Source organism: Miniopterus schreibersii, assembly GCF_964146895.1.
Source record: "Miniopterus schreibersii genome assembly, chromosome: 1".
NCBI classification, from domain to species: domain Eukaryota; kingdom Metazoa; phylum Chordata; class Mammalia; order Chiroptera; family Miniopteridae; genus Miniopterus; species Miniopterus schreibersii.
This window is the reverse complement of record NC_138101.1, coordinates 193,193,987-193,212,740: the sequence shown is the minus strand read 5'-3', so window position 1 is coordinate 193,212,740 and position 18,754 is coordinate 193,193,987. Positions and strand designations below refer to the sequence as shown.

The window sequence follows — 18,754 nt, the reverse complement described above, 5'->3', positions numbered from 1 at the left end:
ATATACCTAGGAGTGGAATTACTGGTAACTAACTTTTTGAGGAACTGCCAAACTTTTCCAAAGGGGTTGAGTTTTTCATCCCCATAAGCAAAATGTATGTGGGTTCCAATTTCGCCACATGGTTGTCAACACTTGTTATTATCTGTGTTTGATTGTAGACATCCCAGCTTACCAGTGAAGTGGTATCTTATTTGTGGTTTTAATTTGCATTAGTTCCCTAATCCCTAATGATGTTAAGCATCATTTTATGTTTATTGTGCATTTGTATATCTTTGGAGAGATATCTGTTCAGATCCATCACCCATTTTTAAACTGGATTGTCTTTTTATTACTGAGTTGTAAGAGTTCTGGATACTAGTCCCTTATCAGATATATGATTTCCAAATAATTTCTCCCATTCTTTGTGTCGTCTTGATGCTATTATTTGTAGCACAGAAGTTTTTAATTTTTGTTGTTGTTAATCCTCCATATTTTTTCCTTTTTTTTTTTTTTAAAGAAGGGGGGGCGAGAGACATAGATGTGGGAGAAAAACATGGATTGGTTGACTCCCACATGTGGGAGCGAGCCTGTAACCCAGGTACGTGCCCTTGACAGGAATCAAACCTGCAACCCATACATGCGTGGGCCGACGCTCTAACACTGAGACACACCATCCAAGGCAAAAGTTTTAAATAGTGATCATTTTTTTCTTTGGGGTAGGTTGTGCTTTTGTGCAATTTAACTTTTAAAGAGGCATTATGTACTCAGTTTGGTTCTATGACACTAGACCTCTTGCATCTTCTGAAATGTTACAAAGTAATCCAGTTGTTTTGTTCACTCTATAGTCTTATTTATGTAGTTTTTTAGCGATTGATTGTTTTTGAGGACATGGTATATTTCAAAGTATGTTTTTTGGGGGATGTATTTTCTCATAGGAACCATGTTTTGAGTGTAATTGTATGCCACGATTCATCTTTAAAAAGTAAATTTGATCCATAATGTACCTAACATTCTGTGAATTCATTGGGAAATAATAGGATACAATTTTTGTTCTAGTAGCTAAAACAATGAAAGAATTTACAAAGATAGTTGGGACTTTTAATACTTTTAAGGGACTCTAGACATTGAGTTCATTCACTTGCTGCTTTTTCTTGTTATGAATGTATCACTATGACATTTCTTAAAAACAACCAAAATAAAAATCCAATAACTGTGCATAAAGAAAATTGAAGGGACACTGGAAAACTTATTTTGATTATTCTGCGAAAGTTAGAATAAGAGGAGGAAGATTAAACAGAATTTCCTCTAGAATGTGACAATATTTATCTGAACCTCAGCTAAAATTAGTAAACATAAAAGAGCCAAAAGAAATGGAGTGTTCCGGATACAGGTGGGAAAAATGTGGAGACTCTTTAGTTACCTTAAGTACAGAAAGAGAGAGAGGTTTTGGGTTAAACAGTTAACCGGGCTAGACACGGAAGATTTGAGTGAAGTGGGAAGCCTTTCATGTGCACAGTGTGTTTGCAGATTGTCATCACAACTTGGTAAATGCTGATATTTTACTATATAACACATAGCATTGTTAAGAGCACACAGTAGTAAATGTGACCAGTAAGTCACTAACATGGGACAGTATCATAAAATTAGTAAACCAATTTTAACATAAAAGCAAGCTAATTAATTCTGGAAGTGTTAAGAGTACCCCTTTTTCAACTGTCTAGTTACTATTTGGAATGGGTAAAGCAGCTGTTAAGTGTTACATGAGAAGAAATGAAAGCTTTGTGTGAGAGACAGGTGCAGAGAAACCTGCTGCTTCTCAGGCATTTTGGGCCAGAACCTGTCCTTAGATTAGTGCGTTGGGGTTTAAACTGGAACTGGTTGTTGAGGGGAGAGGTATAAGTTTAGTCTTAAAATTTGCTTTTTGTCACAAAGCAGCGGTGGTTTTCTAAATATCATGAGTCTTACAATACTGCCAGTGGGAGGGTGGGGGGACCAGAAATGTGCACATTAGCTTACAATGAGAAATAAATTATTTGAAGATGGAGAAGTGGTGTGATAATTCCTGTATTAAGAAATTGTATGTCCATTAAATGTTCAGAAAAGAAAACATGTCTGTATGTAAGGAAAAATAGTGTTGTTGCTTTGTAGTTACATAATGGAATATCTTTTCTTTTTGTTTTGTAGGCTCTCTACTTTTGGAATCCAAAATAAATCCTAACACTGCATACCAGAAACAACAGGTAAAAATTTGAAGATGTGTTTTATTTTGCCTATTAACCTGTTTGGTGATTAAATGAAAATTTACCCTCTGATTCCTTACAATGAAAAGTTAAAAACAGATTACAACATGCTTTGCTGGTCTAATTCTAAAATACAATTTCTACCAATCTCTTTAGTGTATAAAGAAGTCATTTTAAATAAAAAAACTTGATTTGTGTTAAGCCAGATTTATGTTCCAGATAGTCTAGCAGCTGAGCCTTAATTCTCAAAAGTTGAAGCTAAAACAACAGTTTTCTTGTTTCTGTTTAAAGTTAAAAAAACACACCCAAAAAACAGAAACAGTGGCGACTGATGTAGTCATCAGCCAGTAACACAAGTAAATAGTAGAAACTCCTTCCTGCTGTTGTAGATGGCTAGTGCAGAAGGAATATTCATATCCCTCTACAGCAACTCAGTGTAGAGAAGAATCTGATTTCTTCTTCTCTTTTTAATTGTTATTTATTGATTTAAGGGACAGAAAGAAACATTGATTTGTTGTTCCACTTGTTTATGCATTCATTGGTTGATTCTTGTATGTGCCCTGACCAGGGATCAAACCTTTAACCTTATCATGTTGGGATGATGTTCTAACCAACTTAGCTACCCATCCAGGGCAAGAATCTGATTTCTTATAAAGCCCGAAGAGGACCTTATATAATGATGTTACAGTTTTTAAGGCAGCTTTCAATTTGAGTACATTCTTTCTTGTATCTTTCTGATGTGTAAGAGTTAACCTGAAAGTAAATCTTCCCCTCACTTAGTGCCAACTAGCACTATCATCAGATGGTTTCTATTCAGATACACTGCTCTACAAAACCAGTGAAATCAGTATCAGTTTCCTCATTGCCCTGAAGGTGCAGAGATAAAATAATTTAAAATGAATATTACCAACACATTACTTCATAAATATATGCATTATCGTTTTATGAAGTATAAAGTGCTTTGCTTCATCATCAACACTAAAATACTACTAGAGGGAAATCAGTATTGGTTTTATTTTGCACGTTAGGTGGTGCCTAAAGATTGTGACTTGCTTGAAGGCACACGCAGAGAGTACATAGGAAAGCTGATATTAACTCTTAAATTTATTTGATGGTGATTTATTTGTCCAAAAACATTGGTATAATAGGAAATACTTTCCTGATAGTTTAATGGTCTTCGTTAAATTTAGTGTTCTTAAGAAGACTTCTAGGTTTGGTTGGAATGGTTGGAGATTGGAGTATTTGGCTTTGATGTTTTATAGTTTAATTACATAAGTTCATGTTTTGAGGTTTCAGTCAGCTGAAGTGTAAAAGCATATCCTAAGAAAAAAGAATGATTGAGCCTATTTTGAGGATGAATGAGCAGATCATGTGGGCAAGGTGATTTGATGAAAATTAGGCTCTTCAAGGAAAATAGAAGAGCAAGTTGTAAAAATTTTCTAACTTCTAAATTTCCCAAATGGATAATTAAGAGCATATGTCTAGCTGTGCCCTGATTTAAGTCTCCAAATGATTCTAAATATACATTGTAGCAGAGCAGTTGCTTACAGTTGTATTAAATCTATCTTATTACTAATATGCTATTGGTTTTAGGTTTGTTCCAGTGGGTCTTGTGCTATCACCATTTTTCATAATAGTATGCATTAATACTCATTTTAAAGATGAAGAAACTGAGGCTCAGGGAGATGACCCACCTGACTAATTTCTGGCATATTGATTTTACAGTGTTCATGTAAATTATTTTGAGCCTGAACAAGTACTCATCACTGGAACAGATTGCCTGCCCGAGATCTATGATCTCTAGAAGTCCTTGAAGATAGTAAAGAGGGGGCTTTGAGCTCTTTTTTAAAATTCTAAGTAAGATTGTGGGTTTCCACCACAGTCAAACTTCTGTTCTCAAACGTTTCCCATCTTGAGCAATTTGGTTCTCGACCAGTTTGTTCGTGGAAAAATGTTTTGGTTGTTGAATAAAACTTCAGTTCCCAATCCAACAGTCCTTTCATGCTAATACCTGTATGATTTGTCATGTGTGTCTCAGGAGACAAAGTAGAGAATGCTGGAATCTGAGTTTACTGCTAAACCTTGCATTAACATCTCAGGAAATCGTGCCATCAATATTTTTGTGTGTGTTTGCTTATTTACCACTTACTATTAAGTACAGTAAGTCACCATGGGTCCTAAGAAGGTTAGTGATAGCGCAAAGTGAAAAGGAAAGTTGTAAGAACAACAATAGACATGTACTGTATATGAGAAAGGTTAAAACGGAATCATTTGGGGGCCTGGAACAGATTAATTCAATTTACATTATTCCTAATGGGGGAAAATGATTCCGTTTTCGAACAGATCACTTCTTAACTGCCTTCCAGAATGAATTAAGTTCAAGAACCGAGGTTCCACTATATTAGTAATGCTGCACAACCTGATCAAGTGATCATTTATACACTTCTGGCTGGCATTACTTTAGTTCAGTGAGAGAGTATATTGGTCTTACGAAAGCCAGTATATACTTGACTGAACAGAGTTAATATTGCAAGTTTAGCAGACAAATTTTAAAACATGGGATCCATTTGTGCACAGTAAGATGTGCATGTCTTTGATAATGAAAATAGAAACCGCTACAGTGTTAATATAGATTCTTTAAGGTACCTTAAAGATAATCTAGTCATGTTTCTCCTCCCCCCCAGTACAAGAACTTTTATCACCCTAATAGATGGTTAGCCAGCTTTTGCTTGGCTCCTTTCAGTTTCTTATCAGTTGGATTTACTTATTTTTTTTCTTTATATTGTACTCAAATCCATCTAATTCTGACTTTTACTTCTTCTCTTTGGACCAGCTTGGAAAAAAGGCTACCGTGATATCTGTTATGTTAGGCTTCTTTTTTAAAACTTAACTCTCCCTAGTGCTGTTCAACATTTCATAGACCTCTCTCAATGAGAGGTCCCTTTTTTTGAAATGGTTGATTGCTATGAAACAGTCTATATGTTTACTTGCAGTCAGTAAGTTTGAAAAGATACCTAGACCCTATAAATATTTTCATACCATGCGTGTTGTAAAACACAGTATTTTTTACTACAAGGAATGTAAAATGGTCTCAGTATTGTAAGTGTGGTGTCTTGCTGAGATTATATCTTAATAAAAACTGTTGAACTTATTAAAAAAATAAAAGTGACTAGGAGTAAAGTGATGGTAGGTGCTTGCTTCTTGAACCACAGCACTGGTGGAAGTTAAAAACTCTGTCTAGGTAAATGCTCACATACTACACATTTAGCCAATACTTTCAAGGGTTTCATAGGTCCCGTGGGCATCAGGTAAAGAACACTTGATGTTGACAACAGGAGGAGCTTGGTTTATCAATCCCACCTTCCTAACATGCCCTAGTTATTAAATGCTCAGACTTTCTCTTTGGGCATAAAATGTAACTTAATGTGTAAGCATAGAATTGATATAATGTTTGCTTTGTATGTTTTAGTACATTTAGATTGTACGCTCATTTTGTTGTGTTTTTCATATATTGGTTAAACTTCTTAAGGAAAACAATTTTCATTTTATAGGTTAGATAAAGTGAAGTGTAAAAAGGCAGTTAATTACTAATAGTGTTGCAAAAAGTAAAAATGAATACTGTTCTTAATTCTTTGTTGCTTTATTCATTTGTCTTATACTTTGAAGTAGTTTGTGATAATGTATGTTAATAATTCAGACTTCTTTTTTTCCTCTCAAGGATACTTTGATTGTGTGGTCAGAAGCTGAAAATTATGATTTGGCCCTTAGCTTTCAAGAAAAAGCTGGATGTGATGAAATTTGGGAGAAAATATGTCAGGTAATTTAAAAACTGGAAAACCAACATATACTCTTAAGTATTTTGTTTCTTGCTGTGCTTTCAGCTAATGCCCAAGATTTTAAATAAATCATGTACACAGCATTTCATATAGATATCTTATATTCACTGCTTTATGTGAAAAACTTGATTTATAGAAAAGTTCAGCTTCTTGACACCAGACTATCCAGCCTAGACCTTTGCTGTACGCCAATTTTTTTCTTTTCTTTTTTTACTGACTTGAGAGAGAGATTTGTTGTTCCACTTATTTATGCATTCATTGGTTGATCCTTGTATGTGCCCTGCTGACCAGGGATCAAACCCACAACCTTGGTGTATTGGGATGACGCTCTAGCCAACTGAGCTACCTGGCTAGGACTGTATGCCAGAGTTTCCTATCCAGCTGCCTTTGAGAGCTCCTCCATTAGTGCTCGCTTGCACCTCAGGTTTAATAGTCCAAAACCAAACATAATCTCATATCTGTTCATTTATCTCCCTCATCTCAGTAAATGCCAGCCAGTTGCTGAAACTAAACTTGAGGGTTGTGTTTATCCTTCCTTCACCCCTTATATTCATTCAGTCCCTCAATTATAAATCTTTAAATCCATTCACTTACCTTCACTTTCACTATCACAGTTTACTAACCCTCCATCATTTTGCCTGGTTTATTGCTTTCATCTTGACTGGTCTTTTCAAATCTATACCATAGCTAGAGTGATCATTTTTAAAATGCAAGTCTGATCATATCACTCTTTGTTTAGTAACTTCTGTGGCTCTTCACTCTTCAACTTCATCTTGCATGTTCTGGTTGATTCTGGACTTTCCTAGTGACTCTAGTACCTCAGTCTATACTCTCCATGATCTTTTGTGAATGCATTTTATGTGCTTAAGCCATTGGCTCTTGTTAGGGACTCATTTAGACCATTGTATCCTAAGGACTGTCTCTCTATCTCCAGATTTATTTTAGGTAGAGAATAATCTTCAGCGGATTATTTAATTCAGTGGTTGTCAAAGTTTAGTCCTCAGACCAGCAGCACGAGCATGGCTTTAATAAGACTTCTAGGTCAGATTTTCTTTGTAAAGGGTGCGAACTAAATATTTTAGACTTTGTGGGCCACACAGTTTAACAGCTATTCAACTCTGCTGTTTTAGTGCAAAAATAGCCATAGATAACATAAATAAGGGGGAGTGGTTCTCTTCATGTAAAATTTCGTTTACAAAAACGTGGTGGACCAGGTTTGGCTGTAGTTTGTTAATCCTTGCTTTGAGCAATTCTGATGCAACCTGAAGTATGAGAGCTACTGCCTTAATGGAAGCCGCAGTGTCCTTGAGACAGAGTTTTTCCTTAACTTGTAGAATTTATTTTTGCTATGTATTCTACTCAGCTGTGTTTTTCATAAGTTAACCTGCCTGTTAAGCTGTCCCTTCCTTCTCTTAACGTGTAAGAGACTAATATATCTGAATGCTTCCTTTGCTTTCTCTTCTTTATAATTGTTTGTAGCATATTCTTCTAGATTTTGTTCTGTGGAGTTCTCCCATAAAAAGGTGAAGTTATTATTAGTTCAGGTATGCTTTTAAATTATTAGCTTGGATATGCTATAATTATTAGCACTCATTTAGGCAAAGTTTTGTTCTTCACCTTTATGAATTGAACAGTCGCATTCTGGACACAATCTTATCTTATGCCAATATTTAACTCAGACCTGCACTCAGTCTGTTGTTATCATGCCTGGCTCTCCTTTAATATAATTGTCTGATCTTTACTATACTTTTCCTTAGTCTGTAATACCGTAAGTTTTTTAATCGTCTTCACTTGGGGCACAGGTAGTAGTACTTGTATGATTTCCTAGGAATCACTGGCTATTTTATGTTCTTTGCTGATCTTCTCCAACTTTTACATAGTGTATGTTGAGTATTTTGTTTCTCAGTCATTCTTTTATGATCCTGCCTATATTTCTCATTATCATTTCTGGATTCTGGCTTATTCTAGGGAATTCATTATATTTTGCTCTCAGATCTCACATGTTTCTCAATTTCTTGAACCCAGCTCACCATTTTTTTTTTTTTTTATCTAGAAACCATTTTCTAGTATACCCTTTGATAGCAGTTATGTCTGGGTGCATCTCTTTCCTTTTTACATTTTTCATGGCCTCACATTCTCATTATCTTCATATTTGTCCAGACTGACTTCTAAGACTTACACTTTCTCTTAATGAAAGCTCTTTACTAGCTTATACCTTTTGTTTTTATTCTTCCATTGTTTCTGTTCTGAAACATATTTATCAAATTGTTATTCCACCTTAATTCCCCAAGCGGATCAGATTCCAAGAGTATCTTAAACACAGTCCCTTTTGATTACCTCCTTAACCTTTATATTTGCAAATTAGCTCAAGAAGATAGCATTTTCATTACAATAAAAACACTTGTGTCCCCCCCCCCCTTTTTTTAAATCAAATGCTACTATTTTTCTATAGGTAAAGCCATGGCTTGAGTATTAGGGATCTAAAGCTATAATGAGAGCTTATGTAATTAACAAATCCAGAGTTAAACTTGAAATCATGCCAGGTACAGGCTGTGAATGTACCTAGCCTCCTTTTAGTGGTGCTGCCCACTGGGTTAAGGTCAAGGTGATATCACCTTACAGCATGTTTCAAGACATATTCCAGGCTTTCTTCCCTTCACGTTAGCAATTATGCACACTCTTTTTCCTTTTTTTAATTTTAATTTTTATTATTTTTTGAATCTTCACCCGAAGATATTTTTTCCATTGCTCTTCAGAGTGTGGAAGGGAGAAAGAGAGAAAGAGAAGACACCGATTGGTTGCCTCTTGCATGTGCCTCTACCCGGGGCCAGGGATTGAGCCTGCAACTGAGGTTCGTGTTCTTGGCCAGAATCGAACCCGGGACCCTTCAGTCCATGGGCTGATGCTGTAAACCACTGAGCAAACACTGGCTAGGGCTATTTATTTTTAGAAAGAGAGAGGGACAGATTTGTTGTTACACTTACTTGTGTATTCATTGATTGCTGCTTATATGTGCCCTGACCGGGGATTGAGCCTGCAACCTTAGTGTAGCCGGATGACGCTCTAACGAACTGAGCTACCCAGCAGGGCAGTATCTCTTAACTATACTTAGCAATTTAAGTTTCATGGCCATTTCATATAAGACCTAATTTTTGCATACTTTTGCCATTCAATTTGACCTATTGGGCTGCTTTAGTGGTAGTATCTCAAGTGATAGGGACAAGAGAGCAAAACTGGTTTTATTTCAATATATGTCTTTGACTTTTTGTAAAAATACTTTTTTACCTTAAAATGTATTCAGCTGTGGAGACTTTTAAGTTCTTTTTATAATTAGAGCCCCTACACTGGCATAAAATATGGGTTTTATGACAAACTTTAGGACTTCTGGTGTAGGATCATGAAAGCTATAGGTTTGGGTATGTAGACAGGAAAACTTCTGTGGTTTGCTTACTTAACTTTTAGCAGATATTCCTGGGGATAGCTCTACTACGTAGAGGTTGTGTGGTTTCATTTTTGTATGGGTCCACTTGTTTCCATCTCTTTTTTCTTAATCATATTTTTTGGCTACCGACCAGCATGAACAGCAAATCAGCGACCCACTTGGGTCCAAAGCCAGTTTGTATTCCCTTTGGCCCTTGATTTCTAGAATACTTGACATTAAGTATTTTCCTAATTGTTTACAATTATAATATCGTTTTGATGATATTGTCTATGGTCTCATCGTTGTGATATTTGTTTGAATTTTACTTCAAAGTTTAACTTTGAGGAGTTTGGTGACTGTCCTGCAGCACAGTGTTATGAATGTTTTTGAGATTTGCCCTGGTCTTTTGGAAAAGAGGGCCAGGGATGTAAGATGTGAGTGGATGTTTCAGCATCAGGCCTCTACATTGAGGATCTGCAGAGCACTCTTTGTTCACAGTTAGTGTAGCATATCCTAGAATGTTTCTGTTGCTGGTAAACCTTGCACTTATGAGGAAGCTCAGTCCATATTTTAACTTTGAACTTCCTTCCTTAAAAATGAAAGTATATATTTGTAGAAATGTAACTTAGAAAAGTAGGCAACTGGGTCAGGTTTGAGAGTCTTAAACTTGAAATTATCATTATAGTTTTCTTATAACATCTCCTGTATTTATTTAAGAATATCTTTTAGATTTGCTTGATTATATTGTCAGCTATCATAAATCTGATTTAATAGGTTCAAGGAAAGGATCCTTCAGTGGACATCACTCAGGACCTTGTAGATGAATCTGAAGAGGAGCGTTTTGATGATATGTCATCGCCAGGTTTAGAATTGCCATCTTGTGAATTAAGTCGCCTTGAAGAAATTGCAGAACTTGTGGCATCATCTTTACCTTCCCCCCTGCGTCGTGAAAAACTTGCACTAGCACTGGAAAATGAGGGTTATATTAAAAAGCTCTTAGAGCTTTTTCATGTGTGTGAGGATTTGGAAAATATTGAAGGACTGCACCACTTATATGAAATTATCAAAGGCATCTTCCTCTTGAATCGAACTGCTCTGTTTGAAGTTATGTTCTCTGAGGAATGTATAATGGATGTTATTGGATGCCTAGAATATGATCCTGCTTTATCACAACCACGAAAACACAGGGAATTTCTAACAAAAACAGCCAAGTTTAAAGAAGTGATTCCCATATCAGATCCTGAGCTGAAACAAAAAATTCATCAGACATACAGAGTCCAGTATATACAAGATATGGTTCTACCTACCCCTTCAGTCTTTGAAGAAAATATGTTATCAACACTTCACTCCTTCATCTTTTTCAATAAGGTAGAAATTGTTGGTATGTTACAGGTGAGTTTGATCATTCTTTTTTTCCTACTTAAAACAATACTTACTGGATTGATAACATTTAAACTTTTGTCTTCAGCAGAAATAATTTTGTGTTTTCTTTAAATAACTAAGGTGTTTTTTTTTACAGTATGTCCAGTCCAGTCTCAGGTCTGATATTTTAGGGTGCTTGCATCAGAATTGCCTAAGCTGCAGTTTTCTGGATTCTGCACAAAACATGGAATCAAAATCTCTGTGAGCTGGCTAGTAGTCTGCATTTGTAACACCCCTGAAGTCAAAGAACCTCTCAGTATATTATCTCATAGCGTGTGAATTAGTCTATTCTGACTGAAATAGAAGTTTGCATAGTGCAGCAGTTTGTGAGCTGTATACTTCCTGTTTTTTGTTTCTTTGCCCATGGTATAAGAATAACAGATATGTGATGTGACTTAAAGGTACTATATTATAAAGCCTTACCTGAGATCTACAAACAGAATAATTATTTGAAACCTGGACTTGTTAAATAAAAAAGGAGGCAAATATCAGTAAAAGCTGCTTGGTAGCACGTTATAAATAAGGCAGTAAATTTAATTTTCATGTCTGTTTCTTTTTAGAAAGTTGCTGTATTTTCAGTGTCCTTGGTCTTTGTCACCTTTAAAAAAAAGTGACTTCATATAGAAATCAGTTTTACCAAAACTATTTTCCTGGACTAGTAATAATTCCAGTTCATGTTGCTAATTTGACATGTTTTCCATTCATTTAAGACAGACATGTAAACAAATAATATAGGCAATACAGTCTGATAAGTATACTAGTAATTCTCTATACAGTGTATTAAAATTGACAATGTAGGAGGAAGAAGGGTTTGGTACTAATTTCCATTTGTTCTTTGTATGGAACTACTTTTTGCTAGCTACCTAGTAGAGCCTGTGTTCTGTTCCAGTTTTGATTCCTGGTTTCCTTGGATAGTCCTAAGTGCTACGGGTCCTTTTCTTTAGCTCCACATGGTTCTCATCTTGCTATGCAGTGATATGTCACTTAATATGTGTTTTCTTGGTCTTCATACCTGTAAAATGCCAGTTTTACTCATTAAGTATGAACAATTTGAAGTTGTTACTGCTTCTTTGAAGAAGGGAGAACTTTACAAATTTTGACAAGGAAATGGTAGAGGTATAATTTTTTTTTAATTTCAGAGAAAGGAAGGGGGGAGAGAGAGAAACATCAATGATGAGAGAAGATCATTGATCTGCTGCCTTCTGCACACCCTCCTATTGGAGATAGAGCCCACATCCTGGGCATGTGCCCCGACCTGGAACCAAACCCTGATCTCCTGGTTCATGGGTTGATGCTCAGCCACTGAGCCACACTGGCCGGGCTGACCGATATAATTTAAAGCAGGTTTTTACCCACCTTAAGTACACAGTCATATCCCTTACTATTGACTACGTAACACTATTAAACATTCTTATTCTGAAATAATATTTGTCTGTCTTCAAATAATAGATGTTTCTTTAAAAGCTCTGAATTTAGCCTTTTAAAAAATTGAAGCTTTATCTTCATTTTAATCTTCATTTGAGAGGTTGCAGAACCTTAACTTCTAAAGTTTAAATTCTGAAACACTATGAAAACCAAGAGTCTATAAACTATGGCCCATAGCTGTTTTTGTAAATAGTTTTATTTGAACACGGCACACTCATTTACACACTGTCTGTAGCTGCTTCCTACTCTATAACAACCAGAGTTGAGTAGTTGTGTCAGAGACCATATGGCCTGCAAAGCCTAAACTATTTAAAATGTGGTCCTTAAGTAGACTTAGGAAATAGAGCATTGCCAAAATATAAACAACAATCTTTCTATATAAATCTCCAACTTATCCTGTAATAGTTTGGTTTTTCCTCCTCTCTTTTAAAAACCAGCATCACCAGTGCATTCTTTCCTTTTTGCAATGATTATAATTTATTTCTTCTATTAAAGTATCTTGAAATTATTTCATTATACTCTTATGATTAATTAGCAAAATTTGTCCTTTGATTTCACAGGAAGATGAAAAGTTTCTGACAGATTTGTTTGCACAACTAACAGATGAAGCAACAGATGAGGAAAAAAGACAGGAATTGGTAAGAAATTTCATATTATAAAGGGCGTGAAGCTAAAACAACAGATCTTTTATATTCACTTATCCTTTTTCCTAATTTCAGGTTAACTTTTTAAAAGAATTTTGTGCGTTTTCTCAAACGCTACAGCCTCAAAACAGAGATGCTTTTTTCAAGACTTTGTCAAACATGGGCATATTACCAGCTCTGGAAGTCATCCTTGTAAGTCTGTTTCTCCTTATATTTAATTACCATTATATTTTAAACCCACAAAGGTAATACATTTTTATGTAACATGCAAGTATTTGATTATTATAGCCAATATTTAATAGTTGTATATCACACAATGTTAAAAGGCTATAAAATTCTAGTATTAGAGTTCTTACACAGTGCTGAAAGAATACTCCAAGGAATTTCCCATATTTTTAATAATAATTTATTAACTTTGCAGCCTATTAGTTGACATGTTAAAGTAGAAAAGTAAACAGGAATAAAAGAAAAGTATAACTTGATCCATAGAACAAGGGTTTTTACATGCAGCAGAATTTCCCCGACTTCTTTTTTTTTTATTGCGATGTTTTCTTGTTAATTTGTTAGGTTTTGAATTTAGCAGTAAGTTCCATATTTTTATAATTATAGGAAAAATAAATGCTTTTTATCTGCAGGGCATGGATGATACACAGGTGCGAAGTGCTGCTACTGATATATTCTCATACTTGGTTGAATATAATCCATCCATGGTACGAGAGTTTGTCATGCAGGAGGCACAACAGAATGATGATGTAAGTAAGAAGTTAACAGAGCAAAAAATAACCAACAAGGTAAATATTATTTGCACTAACAGAAATTATTTATCCATGGGGAGCTATAACTGTATTTATTTAATATTTAAATAGCTGATGTTTGGGGGAAATGTAGCCATAATACCAAATGGCTTATTCTTCCCCTAAATTGGCTCCTGTCTCAGTTTTAAAGTGTGTCTTACAACAGTTATTTGTTAATGCTCAACTTAATTTTCTTTAAAAATTTTTGAGATTATTTCTTAATGCTGAAGTTAACTTTCTGTATTGTTTAAATCATTTAATCAAATTGTTATTCTGTATGTGGAGTTATGAACAACTTTCCTAGGAAAACATTGACTTTGCTAGGGATTGAGTCTCAAAATCAAGAATGAAGAAATGAAGCACAGTCCCTTGGAAAGTATTTAGGGTTCCTTTACTACCTAACCATAAGGAACAGGCTGTTGTCTTGTTCATACACACATATACAAATTTTAAAGTAAGTAAGAAACTATATCCTGGTAATGGGAAGGGCACTCCCGCAGTAAATGGTAGGTGGCATATGTGACAGCCCTAAATGTGTGTGCTCTGTTCTGTTTTCAGATAATTAAAGTAAGGAATTTGAACCCCCCCCCGCCCCCGTTATTATTAAGTAATTTCTTACTTAACAGTAAACTAACAAATTCTGTCCTCAACTCTTTCTTAAGGAGGTGGCACCCTCTTAGGCTGTAATTGTGTATAGATATTTTTTCTCTCATATTTTTACAAAATGAGAAAATAAACTTTTAAAAAATATCCTAATGTGTTGTGATGTCAAAATGAAGTAGAATGTCTAGTAACTTCTATATTTAAGGTTGTTGTTTTTTATTGTAATGTCAGGGTAGGTGCAGAAAAGTACAAGTTTAAACTATTGAGTATTACCATGTTTTTCTTTCATAAAATAGTCCTAGCTTGAAAACCAAAATATCTATTTTAAAATAAAGGCTATTCTTGTTGGCCCTGTAACTTACTAGTTGAATATAAGTTGATGTACTTTACTCACATGCAGTAGGTCCCTTGATTTCCAGTCTTAATCATCATTTCCATATACTGTTTACATTTTCTTTTTGTCTATCCTACCATTGCATATATAGTCAAGAGCAGGGATTTTTCTCATTGAATCCTTCTCAGTTTTTATTTACTTCTTGTGCCAGGAACACCAGTCATAGTAACATTTGGAATCTATATAATACATTTATTCTCCTGTGTTTTCCTCTAAATACTATAATCTCCTTTTACCCAGTTTCAGACATTCTGGTACCAACTAATTTTTTCTTAAAATGGAATCTTTATATCATTTCCATAAATGGAGAACAGATACAGATATCATTTGCCATGAATAGAAGGAATCCGTAAAACTGCAGTGAAAGTAGAACAGTATTATAAATTCTACCTGAATATTCTTACTGTTAAAACTATGAACCTAAGGCCCATTAGCTTTCTTCAGGAGGGATATTTTGTTATCAAGAGATGTAAAGATTATTAGCACCAAACTCAAACTGTTTTTGCTTTAATCAGAGGGATTTAAAGATACTAGAAAAGGAAAAAATTTTTATTTTTGGTAGTATTTAGTGTCATGTGCATGTACCACCACATTTTAGGGAAACACTACCATATATCCTATTAAAGAAGCCAGTCAATCATTTCATTTTGTCAATAGGTAACAAGAGAGTTAGAGCTAGGTATAATGCTGTAGTATGTCATAGTATGTGTTTTTTCCTTTCCTCCACAATAAGCGATTCTTACTGTATTTTTCTCACCAGGATATTTTGCTCATCAACCTCATTATAGAACATATGATTTGTGATACAGACCCTGAACTTGGAGGAGCAGTCCAACTTATGGGCCTGCTTCGAACTTTAGTTGACCCAGAGAACATGTTAGCTACTGCCAATGTAAGCCACGGGCATTTTTCTGTTTATCATGCTAGTATATTGTTTTTTGCTAGTAGGAACCAATGCAGTTAAAGTTCATGGAAGTGTTTTTGATTCCTTAGAAAACAGAAAAGACTGAGTTTCTGGGTTTCTTCTACAAGCACTGTATGCATGTCCTCACTGCTCCTTTACTGGCAAACACGACAGAAGACAAACCTAGCAAAGGTAAGAAAATGCAGGTTGGTACTTCTTTGTTCTTGACTCTGAAACTCACAGTTGGTGTTAATATAGAGGTCTAATGTATTTTCAGAAGAGGTGTTCAAAGTAAAATTTCTTTAAAGTGTTATCAGAGATAACAGAAAGGTAAAAGAAAATATAATCAATTGCTTTTATATTTTTAAATTTCAGAGAGAGAGAGAAACATTGGTTTGTTGTTCCACTTATATATGCACTCATTGGTTGATTTTTGTGCCCTGATTGGGGATTGAACCTGCAACCTTGGCGAATTGGGACAATGCTCTAACCAACTGAGCTACCTGGCCAGGGCACTTTCAGAATTTTAAAACAATTTTTTGTTAAAGCAATACTTGTTTTAAGTTTGCGTTTATATAGGTGAAATAAATACAAGTAGCTATGAAGAAATTAATTTTATTTGTACTCCAGATGTGTAGTAGAGCAAAGCTTGCACTCAATTTTAAGCTGTTTTTATTTGCATTGAAGATTATGCCTATGTTTTGATTATTATTTCAGCATTTTATTCCTTTAGCTTTTATGCTTGCCTGTGTTTAATTTAGAAAGAAGCTGTAGGGTTTTCATTGGGAAATCCCTTATTGAAGCTTTGAGAATAAATACATTATTTTGTCATATAAATTATCAGTGTTGTATATTTTAACTTATAATTCCACTTAGAAAATAAATGTAAAATTTTTTTTTTTATGACTCTAGAATCAAGTCTTAGAAACATGATACTCATTTTTCCTACCTACTTTATTCATATTAGGTAAAGCTTGAGGTTTCTTTCCAGACCCACCATGTTCTATTCATCAAACATTTATTGAGAACCCATTGCATGGAAGGCATGTGCTATAATCTTTAGGGGCTTAATGGAGGACTTGAAAAAAATTAGTAAAATACTCTCAGAGGCTTGCTGCCTGGTGAGGAAGATAAGCCAATCATTATAATTCAATGTGGATTCATTATGTGTAATAAAGGAGGCACAGAACACACTTGATTCATAGGAGTAGAGAGAGCAGTTCCACCAAAGACCAGATGTGTTTGGCAGGACCTCCTGTGGTATGTGTACATCTCCCAAGGGATGTGTTAAGATGTGGTAGAGCATTCTTGCACTTTGGAATAAAGCAGATCTAGTAGATTTGTATCCCTTCTTTCCTTTACTAACTTCTCAGACTTGGGTCTTGTGAAACTAATTCCTCATACAGTTGTTTAAATTAAATAATAAAAACCGTAAAGCATCATTCTTAGCACATGGTAGGCATTCAGTGAATGTTAGTTTCTCTTTCCTTAACTTTAAAGTATTTGGGTTAATAGAAGGGAGTTTACTTCATTGGAATTTGGATTCTTACATTTGGGGACGAAAAGAATATTAGCCATTAAATATAAATTGTGTTTTGTTTATTCTAGATGATTTTCAGACTGCCCAGTTGTTGGCACTTGTATTGGAATTGTTAACATTTTGTGTGGAGCACCATACCTACCACATAAAGAACTACATTATTAATAAGGACATCCTCCGGAGAGTGCTAGTGCTTATGGCCTCGAAGCATGCTTTCTTGGCATTATGTAAGTGTTGCTTCTGGTAGAATTCTTATCTATATATTATGTTGTTGGTATCTTTAGGTCTCATTGCCTGAGAAGAAAAGAGCACTGATTTTCAGGTGTGGCAGAATCTGGCCTGTGGTCTGTTTTTGTACAACTGGCAAACTGAAAAAAGGTTTTTGTTTTTAAAGGGTTGTTTTAAAAAAGCGAGAGACCATATGTGGCCCACAAAGCCTGGAATATGTACTGTGTAGACCTTTATGGGGATGGTTTTTCAGCTCTTTATAGAGCAACAGAGATAGTCTTTTAACAAGGTTGTTTTTGGTTACACGTTTTCCAAAAATTGACTTTCGCTGTGTCCTTAAGACCATACTTTATTGAAATAATAAAAAGCCATTTTTCTGAATTGGAAATAGGTTAATCTGGAATTTTCTTGATCATGTAGCAGCCAGCCTTCTTGGTTAAGTTGGTAGACCAATTTTAGGGGTACTCTAGAGGTTCATTAAGAGATGTCTGCTGGTAACTAACTTGTTGTTATTCTTTTTAGTTTTTATAGGTAAGTTTGGTGGTTGTTGTTTAAAGATATCATAATCATACACTAATTAGCGGCCTGAACATATATATCCATTTTGCTATTTTTTACTTCATTTAAAATTTTCTGCTTGATTTTAAAAAATATTCTTAAATTATGAAAACATTGTTCATAGAAAGATGTATCTGATGTTGACTTGTTTTATCAACATCTTATCTTTTATCTATTAGAAATAGGTTTCCTTCTTAAAAAATTCATTAAACTTTCCATCAGGATAGCAGCTGTTATAATTGACTTAGTTTTTCAACCCAGTGTACAAATTGCAGCATGTACTGATAATACATCTGGTCAGAGTATATTTTTGATTTTTCAGTATTCAGATATTTAGTGCTACTTTCTGTTAACTATCCAGAACTTTTGATATTACTTTGTTAGCATCGGTGGCATTAACCTAGACTGCTAAGGGCCGAAAAAAAAAAATTCATTACTTGCTTCTATCCTACTTTTGCATGTCTATGAGCTTATTAGCGTATTTGAAAGAAGGGCTTTTAAATTAATGTGCATTTTCTTTATATACCTGTCACAGCAAAAGTGAGAGCCCCAAGACCAAGTTGAGAGGGCATTTATAAATGAATGCTGCTGTGAATTATGTCTGCCATAGAAGGTTTTGTTTGAATATGGGAAAGGGAATTTGTGAGCAGGTGGGATGGAATGGAACAACTGAATAAATAATAAGTTAATCAGTATTATTTCAATAAATTTAATAAATACTGTATTTCATTGGTTCTCAAATATATATTTGTATGCATTTTTCATT

General features: G+C 34.8%; 1 protein-coding gene across 2 annotated transcripts in view; it reads left to right on the top strand.

Moving 5' to 3' along the window:
- Positions 1-18,754, top strand: part of PPP4R3A (protein phosphatase 4 regulatory subunit 3A) — a 36,578-nt gene that overhangs the window by 8,275 nt on the left and 9,549 nt on the right. The window contains exons 2-10 of one of the 2 annotated variants that reach the window (XM_081119627.1): positions 2,164-2,219; positions 5,938-6,036; positions 10,251-10,868; positions 12,884-12,961; positions 13,043-13,159; positions 13,603-13,719; positions 15,519-15,650; positions 15,752-15,854; positions 17,271-17,429. In XM_081119627.1, the coding sequence (XP_080975753.1) occupies positions 2,164-2,219; positions 5,938-6,036; positions 10,251-10,868; positions 12,884-12,961; positions 13,043-13,159; positions 13,603-13,719; positions 15,519-15,650; positions 15,752-15,854; positions 17,271-17,429 (1,479 nt within the window). Of the gene's footprint in view, positions 1-2,163; positions 2,220-5,937; positions 6,037-10,250; positions 10,869-12,883; positions 12,962-13,042; positions 13,160-13,602; positions 13,759-15,518; positions 15,651-15,751; positions 15,855-17,270; positions 17,430-18,754 lie in introns of both variants that reach the window. The other variant, XM_081119628.1, reaches the window with a different exon arrangement.